The 9,733-nt window shown below is 36.4% G+C and overlaps 1 protein-coding gene across 1 annotated transcript; it reads left to right on the top strand.

Annotated features, from left to right (window-relative positions):
• Positions 1-8,186: 8,186 nt before the first annotated feature.
• Positions 8,187-9,391, top strand: LOC107951382 (probable F-box protein At2g36090). Its single transcript, XM_041083770.1, has 2 exons — positions 8,187-9,195; positions 9,360-9,391. The coding sequence occupies exons 1-2, from the start codon at positions 8,187-8,189 to the stop codon at positions 9,389-9,391; spliced, it is 1,041 nt and encodes a 346-aa protein (XP_040939704.1).
• The last annotated feature ends 342 nt before the right edge of the window (positions 9,392-9,733 follow it).

The following is a 9,733-nucleotide window of genomic DNA, read 5'->3' as shown; positions in this document are numbered from 1 at the left end:
TGTACACTTCGTCCACAAAGTTCATGTGATCTAAACGTACGTTGCTACATGTTGTAAATGCATGAGCGTATGGAAAACAAAGTGTGTCAAATCTCCCACAGTTACAGGTTTGTTTTCTCAGGTGTACACAACACACTCCCCCAGCAATACCTTGGTTGGGTCTGTCGAACTCTATGACCTAAAACAATAGGTCTTCGTGCGAGTGACACATTGGATGTATACAGTTCACTCGTGCTATAACCTTCCTAATTTCTTTCATAACGTTATCACTCCAAACGACACGTGTTATTGACAAATGACGTGTTCCCTTCAATAAGGAATCAATGCATTCCATCAGATTTGTCATCATATGCCCATATCATAGACCCCCGTATGGTTGTGTCCACTAATTGAAGGGTATATTAAAGAGGTACTGTAACACCCCTTACCTGTATCTAAAGCCGAGATGAGTACAGGGTATTACTGGGCTAAAACGTAAACATACATACAAAACTGAGCCATAAAATTTCTTTTTAATACAAAATTGTACATACACATGCAACTCGTCCCTAATACGGGCCTACAAGGCCTAAGCATACATCAGGGGTGGTTTGGGGCTAAAACATGAACTTTAGGAAATTTTTCATAAAACAGGGTTACACGCCCGTGTGGACACAAGGACACGCCCGTGTATCCCAGATACGCCAATGTCTCTTGGCCGTGTAACTCTCTGTTTATGACGTCAGCATCAATTAAGGGTCGCACGGCCTAGTCACACACCTGTGTTCCAGGCCGTGTTGCAAATTTAATTTTTGTATTTAAGGTGCAAACTTCACACGGCCTGGGTACACGCCCATGCCCTAAGGCTGTGTCCTCCACAAAGCTGAGACACGTGGCCGTGTCTTTGCCTGTGTGTTTACTACCATGCATACTAACTTGTAAAACTAGGGTGCAGAAGACACACGACCAGACTACATGCCCAAGGGGCTGACCGTGTGTCACACACGGCCTAGACACATGCCTGTGTGTCTACCTGTATGGAAAACTTTGAGGCTCTTTTCCAAGCCCTCTTGTCACCCTTAACAACCCCTACACACACTCATATGCCAATGGTGATTGTCAGGGAATAAAAGGGTACTTAGACATCCATAGCTTTAACTCATGCATGATAAATTCATATCAAGTATGCCTAATTAGGACTCCTTGACTTGTTAAGATTTCTTTACCTTTATTAATATAGTGACCATGCCAATTGACATCATTTATCCATCAATCATAAATTCCACATTTTATCAACCATTTGGCACACACCACAAAGTTAATAACACATCTTATGCATGTAACAATATTTAGGGATTTCAACCTAATAATCAATATGAGCCATATTTCATGGCCATATGCAAAATGGAATAATATACCAAAATGAGCCATCACTTTGGCTAACAAATATGACACATATAACAAAATGCTAAGTCCCCTATACATGCCATACTTAAATGTAGTAAACTAATTATACCCAAAAATGTTTGTTGATAGTGTGACTCGAGCTCCGATGTTCACGATCCCCGAGCTAGCTTGACGATGCTAGAAGAAAAATGACAAGAGAGAGAGAGAGAGGGGTAAGCATATAGCTTAGTAAGTCGTGTGCAAATAATAAATATGCTATCAATTACCACCACATTATCATATTACACATAATGAACATATTGAGAATTGACAATAAATGTATTTCAACATCATGCTTATCTTATACTTTCATACCCATTCCAAATTTCCCAACATGAATCGAGTCCAATACTCATGAAGTTTATGTACATACCTGTACCATACATTCTTACTCATTCTACCCCACTTCTTAATCATAATTTTGAGTGGCCTGTTGATTTACCCGAAATGCTAAAGGATGTTTGGAATCATCATACACCAAAATAGAGCGCCAAAGCCATGTCCTCGGCATGGTCTTACATGGGCCTACATATCGATGTCATATCCTAGATATAGTCTTATACGAAGTCTCATGTCGATGCCGATGCCATGTCCCAGACATGGTCTTACAGGGGACCTCATATTGGTGCCATGTCGCAGACATGGTCTTACATGAAATCTCATATCAACGCCATATCCCAGATATGGTCTTACACTGGCACATATATCAACGTCGATGCCATGTCCTAGATATGGTCTTATACTGGCTCACATATTAATGCCGATGTCATGTCCCAGACATGGTCTTACACTAGTTCACATATCAACACCGATGCCATGTCCCAGACATGGTCTTACACGAGATTTCGTTAATCATGGTGTCATGATATCCGAATCCTAAGCATTCTTCAAGGTTACCCTGGACTTTCGAGATATAAGGCTATCACCAAACTTTCATTAAATCGTCAATCATACATATATCATAGAATATCAATTATTAAATGCATAATAATGGAATTGTTGAATTACTTACACACAACTTACCTTGGTGCAAAATGTGATTATTTGCTATTTAAACCACAACCTTGCCTTTCCCTCGGTCAAAGTCTATTCCTCGTCCCTCTTGATCTAAAATAGCACATTTAACTCATTTAATACATGCACTATTCAATTCAGTCCAAAAATCACACTATAAAAAATTATAATTTTGCCCCTAAAATTTTACAAAATTACAAAATTGCCCTTAGGCTCGTAAAATGAAAAGTACTCATTTTTCTCATTATTCAAGCCTAGCCAAATCATTTTATATCTTATAGCAACCCACATTTCTCATTTATTCACACTTTTACACATAGTTTTTACAACTTTTACAATTAAGTTCTTTTTATGAATTTCACCAAAAACTACCTAGTAAAAGTTGTTTATCACACCTCAAACTTTCATATTCTTCCAATAGACATCAAAGAACAAGCATGCCATTCATGGGTTTATTTTTGGACATGAACCCTAGCTCAAATTAAGGGTAGAAATAGCTAAATCGAGCTACGAGGATTTCAAAAATATAAAGAACATTAAAAACGGGGCTAGGATGCACTTACTTTGAGCTTGAAAGATGGAAGAAACCCTTGCTATGGCTTCTTGTGAAATTCAGCCAAGGAGGATAAAGATGGACATAATTTTTGACTATTTTTCCCTTTTAATTTTTTTAATAACTAATGGACCAAAATACCCTTCCATTAAAACCTTAATATTTTATTCCTCCTATGTCCATTTTTGTCCATAATGACATATAATGGTATAATTACTAAATAAGGACTTCAAATTTCAAGTCTCATCACATTTAAGCCCTATTAATCAACTAGGAAACATGTTTTTCACTTATTGCAATTTAGTCTTAATAACTTAATTGGACACCTTATCGGTAAAATTTCTCGTTGATATTTTCACATAGTTATTAAATCACATAGTAGACCTTAAAACTTTATCGATAGGAACATTTCTACCTCAGATTTTTGGTTTCAAAACCACTTTTCTGTTTAGGCCCTAATTCAGGATGTTACAGGTACCTCGCCTGGAACTGTTAATGGCTCGTAACTTTTCCAACATTTCATGGAAACAGTGTTTGACGATCTCATACCCTATCGAGAAAAGTGAATAGTTTATTCATAATGCTTGGCATCTACTGACGGGTTAAATATAAAACAATTGAAATAGTGGTGAATACATACCCATGTTAAACCACTTGTGTATGCCGAGCTTCAAAATCATGCTGTCCATGGTAGTTCGTTGCAACATTTCTTAAACAATACCTATGGTATGTGTGATTCTAAAGGCTTTCCAGTCGTTCAATTGTGGTCAGTATTCCCAGTCCCCTATTAAAGATGATACATATATCGAGTTGAGGGAAAACATGCCTCCTCTAGCTTTAAGGAAGAAATCCCAATCAGTTGCTGACTCCTCTGGCATTATTGCAAAGGCAATTGGCATGATTTTTCGATTGCTATCCTGTGCCATAGCCAATAACAACTGATGCATATATCTCTCGTGCACAAAGGTACCGTCGATATGTACCAATGACTTACAGTACTAGAATACCTATCAACATTGCTTGAAAGTCCAGAAGAAATGATGTAACACTCGACATTTGTGGATCAAGAGATCATTGTAGTATGCAAGCATTGTTTCCATACCAGTTACGCAAGTTGGAACATACTTCTTCAGTACCTAACACCGCTGTCACAAATCATTGTACGACGTGTCCCATCCATTATGCATCTTCTTCAATGCCTTCTTCTTTGTGATCCACGCTTTGCGGTACGATGATATGTAATCAAACTGGCTACGAATATTTCCAATTAAAACTAACACAACAATCTTGGAACTTGTTTTCACCATAGGTAGAACTTTGTTTGCAATCATCTCCGAGTCCAATTTCAGATGATCCCATGAAATACATGAAACAACAAAAGTATGTTAATATTAGAAATTCAATACCCCAAATATAAGACAATCTTGATGCAAGTACCTGCGTCAATATAATTATCTGAAGCGATATATTTCTTTATGGTCCACAACCTCGTCTTCTTCTTAATAGAAGCTATGATTTTTCATGCATATTTGCTATTTTGCATTGCACATTTTGCCTCGAACTTGTCAGATTGGAGTTTAACAACGTGGAAGTTTGCGCCATTCTTGATGTTGTATCACTTCACTGCAGCGAAAAAACCATCTTTAGAGGGAAATCCCTTCCCCACTTCTAAATCACTGGACTCTAATGAAGAACTCGTATGGCCCGGTCTTTTGTGTGAGAGTTTTGCAAACTCTGACCCATTTTCTGTTGATAGGTCTACATTATGCATGTGGGTCGGAGGTGAGTATGCTCTGAACAGTGGATCGTCTTCACATCTTCGCCCAGACCTTCATCGTTTGAACCTCCATCTTTTAATTCAGTTGGAACCAACTCTGGTTCAAAAAATAATACAATTTCTAAACAATCAACCCTTGGCTCCTAGATTGGATCAGCATTGCAGTTAGTGCCCTCTTTATTCTCAAATCCATTAGCATCTTTAGAGTTGGATGTTCCTTCGCCGATGGACGTCACAAGGAGTACATCATCCTTTCTTGTATAGTTGTCGAAACAACCAAAATCACTTACTGATTACCAGCCATTAGAACTTGATGCCACTCCCGTGTAAGTGTTCCCATCGTTAAACCTCGGCTGTCCAAAGTTCAAATCAAAACAACCAGCTGAATGTCATATTGGGGTCCAATATTCTGTGTTACCTTCAAACCCCAACTATTGGATGTTTTTCCTATCACGGTTGAAATCTAAGGCTAAAACCGGTGAGTGTCTTCCCATTGATGATTGTAGGATATCATAATATGAATTTTCTAACAAAGCAGTGAACCCACCACACAACTGTGTCGTTGGACTTTCGGCTTGTTCTTCTGTTCTGGCTCCTTTAATTGGAACATATGTTGACCTTCGAGCGCCTTCATCTGTGTTTTCAAACTTCACATAACTCGAGTATTGGTGATCCACTAGCAATATGCGTTTGCCCTATCGCCTCCGACCCCCATATGCCTCTAGTATTGAAAACGTCATATTTGACGGGGTCGACCGAAACACAAAATCGATATTTCAGTGATAATACTCTCATCTGGTTGGATCCAATGAATTTTTACCTAATTTTTCCTCACAGCTCTATCAATTGTATGTTCGGGTTAAAATCCAATCGCGTTGTATTCTCCGATAAAAAATGACCCTATTCTTAGTGTCACAGGCTTCACCGTCGTAATAAACAATAGAATTAATTTCTCCACTCATTTTCAATGAAATAACCTGTCCCACATGTTCAAAACAAAATCATTATGCAGAAAAATAATGTTGTAATTATATATGAATAAAAATCGATCCTTACTTTATGCAATTGCATGGTTGCTCCAAATTATACCTTATGAAATGCCTTGTAAACTTTCTCTTCTTCCGATTCTTCTTGCAATTTTGTTTGTTCAAAAATTCCTTATGCCACTCAATGCTAAAAGCCATCCTTTTATAGAGTGTGGGTGAGTGGCAATTGATTCAGAAAAATTTCCTAGGTAAGTGGGAAGTTTGCATGCGTTGAATTTTGTAGAGGGAAAATGCCCCACGTAGGACGCGTTTTCAATGCATTTTTCTATAGTGCATTGAAAACGCGTCCTACGTGGCGTTTTCCTTCTACCACTTTCAACTCCTACAATATCCCACTCATCCATCAGATATCCTGGGATTCCCGGGAAAATATTTTCTGAAGAAATCTGATCGACCTCAACCCCTCGTAAAAAATTGCACTGAAAAATCTAATCGACCTCAACCTCCTGTAAAAAAATATGATCAAAATTCAATTGCATTTGAAAAAAATCAAAAAAATACAAACTAAAAGTTAATCGAATCGAGTAGTTCGAGTTTCGATTTTGAATCGAATTAAATTTTATAATTTGAATAATTCGAATATATGATTGGTGTAAATATGATTTTTTTTGTAAATATTAAATTAAATAATTATTAAAATTACATCTCAAAAAATTATAAAAAAATCTAAAGAATTATTACATAAATTGTTGTATCGATTTTTGTGACTAGCAATAGAACAATGAACAACAAACAAAAACTAAAGAACACCAAATATGTTTATGCAATTCGTGAACCACCTATGTTAGGCTTCACTCAAAGTTGAATCCACTAAAAAAGCTGAATACAAGTGCTAATTTAAGATTAATCAATCCATGGATTATTGCAACCTTGTCTCCTACACTTCATGTAAGTTCTCTCAACACTCGACCTCTCGTATTGAAGTTGGTAAAATCACTCTCAATCGATGGACAGTTTTCTTTCTATTTACACCAGTGAAATGGGTTCCCAAGATGAACTATGTAGTGTTTTATTATTTCCTCCACAATGGAGGATGAAGCTTCCATTAAAATACTTCAAGCGCTATCGTAGTGATAAAATATCCTTGAAATGAGAATAAGATAGCTTTAAAATTATATCATATTGCTTGATATCAATTTGTCAATCTTGTCCATTAATATCCTCTTAATAAAGGATAGTAAAAAGTTCATAAATCTTGAACTTAGAATAAAAATCAATCTTAGTATAAACAAATCAAGATTACCGACAAACAATTTTGCACCAACATATTATAGTAGGGAATTCCTTCAAATTCTTCACCATTTTTAATAAAGGAGGAGAACTGTGTCTAACAGAAGATTAGGGTCCATGTCCAACCTACTTGAAACTAATGCATTGCCACTTGGCAAATTCAAAGAGCTTTTGCCTTGAATTTCACGTATTTTGGTTTCCTTAATGTTTATGGGCAACTATTGTACCTAAATATATAGAAGCCTTTAGCTTTGAATCAATTAAACTGGTTAATTGCAGTTTTGCTTCTAGTTAATGAAATTCGTCCACAATAAAGAGCTTCCATTTCTTTCACAATAGTGCCAAAATGTTGGGCAGCTTTCCTTTTTCGTCCGTAACAACCATTCCCCACGAATTACATGAAGTTCTATGCAACCAACATTTTGATCCCATTCTCTCAACCCTAATAATATAAATTATTAAGACTATTTAATTATTTGATGATGTCTTAAGAATGAATCAATCAAATTAAGTTAAAAGTTGATTTGTTTTTGTTAACTAGCATATAAATTTTTATATACTTAGTGAACGTTATGACACTTGTTAACAAATTTGATTACCTGTTAAAAAAAAGTATTAATTATAAATTTATATACTAAAGCATCCAACACTAATAAAAATTTAAGATGGATTTTTTTTTTGAGCTGAATTGATTGATGGGTGATTAGGGAATAATATGAATAATAGCACAGATGAACCTCTCACTTATCTTTCATTTAATATGATAAATGACTTTTCAACTTCACAAAGCCATCACTTAATTACGGGCTTAGGCAGTCTAGTATAGAGGTTACAACTTAATAGCTTGGACGAACCTAATGGTGTTTTCCATTTAAAGAATTTGGCTGTTTGAACTTGGCAAAGTTTCAAAGTTGGCAAGCCAACCCTGCAGTTGGCGGTTCACTATCTTTGGCCTAATTGTGGATTGTCCCACGGATTTATGGAAGAAATTTAAACCCTGTAAAACGCGGCTACTGACTTGTATCACGTTGGTCAATGGTGTGTTTCATGGTCATACATCATCTCTATGGACGGCTAGATGGGTCAAATGACTGTTATATAAACAAGTGGGAGCGTATCCATAGTAGGCAAAAAAAAAATGATGGAGCATTTGAAATGTGATTTGAAGTGCTTAAGCAGGGATATCCTAGCTGATATCATGGCTCGACTAGATGGTTCAACCCTGGCCTCAGCTGCCTGCACATGTTCTGACCTTCGAGGCATAGCTCGAAACCAAAGGTTATGGAAGCAATTGTGTAATTCCACATGGCCTTCCACTGCACTCGACGAAGCCCAACACCTTATTTCATCATCAACGGATGGTTTTCGCAGATTCTATGCTGATTCTTATCCTCTTATTTCGAATGATCACAAAGATGCCAACAATTACTTTCCTATACAACCAACCCTTATTTCCCCGTCTAATTTTGCTTTGTTTATAGATGTTTATTATAGAGAAAAATGTACTACTTCCAGTGTCTTAGACGGCATACCAATGGAAACCGATTTCGGCCAAGATGATGACACAACAACTGGTCTTATGAGTTGGGTATTGAACTGTCCATTCAAAGTGGTACCCTCAGATATTAATGATGAAGATATCGAAGACGGTGACGATGGACATGACTTCATATCACTTGTGGGAAAAGCAGATGATCGTTGCAATGAACTAAAAGAAGGGATTCGATTAAGTTGGGTGTTATTAGACAAGAAGAGAGGAAAAGCTGGAAATCTATCAAGCTGGAAGCCATTGTCGGTGAAGAAAATATGGGCTTCCAATGGTGACTATATTCTACATTTTGGGTGCATTATCCCAGTCCAAGAGAGACTACAACTGCCTCACAACTTGGCCAAGTGTCTTATAGTGGCAAGATGCAACATAGAGGAAAAACATGGGTATTTGAGATCGAAAGAGGTTAGTATGCACATTGAGGACACTAGTGGAGCATATGTAAATGGTGGCAAGAGTTTAATCATCTTAAACCAAGCTCTATATTGCTCGCGAAGTAATAATCGTCATGCTGTTAAAAAGGGTTACATACAATTTGAGGGACGAAAGCAAGAGATTATAAGGAAAAAGAAGCTCGAAGAAACCATGGCTGATTGGCTTTGTATATCTTTTGAAGTAGTAATCCTCTTAATTTTAGGGTACCGAATTTTACCCATTTATTATATGGTCCAATGACAACTTAAGTAACCATTGCAAAGCACACTGTTTCTAGGACAAATAATTATTCATGTTAAACTGTGTTTTAACTTGTTTCATCAATTACAGACTGTTACGATGTTGCAATCCACAACCTTTGACAAATCAAAATGAAAATTTGAGAGTTTCCCAAGTTAAATGATGTTGATGGGTTTGGTCCAGCCTATGGATTTGGGCACATATATAGGATTGAATTGGGTACGGCATACTTATTGGAGAAGAGGGTATCCATTTTAAGTAGGGTTTAATGAGAGGCTCATTCTTCGTAATGGGCTGATAAATTTAAGAATATATCTATATTATATTTATACATCTATACTATACTAATAGTAACCTAAAAATGTTAGATGTGGCGTTTTTAAAAAATATATATATGTCAGAGTGGAAATTATTTTCAAAAATTAAAAAATTAAATATTCTAAAAATTAAAAAAATTAATATTA

The sequence above is a fragment of the Gossypium hirsutum genome, chromosome A02, assembly GCF_007990345.1.
Source record: "Gossypium hirsutum isolate 1008001.06 chromosome A02, Gossypium_hirsutum_v2.1, whole genome shotgun sequence".
Taxonomy (NCBI): domain Eukaryota; kingdom Viridiplantae; phylum Streptophyta; class Magnoliopsida; order Malvales; family Malvaceae; genus Gossypium; species Gossypium hirsutum.
The sequence above is the reverse complement of the archived record's forward strand: the minus strand, read 5'-3'. Positions and strand labels throughout refer to the sequence as shown.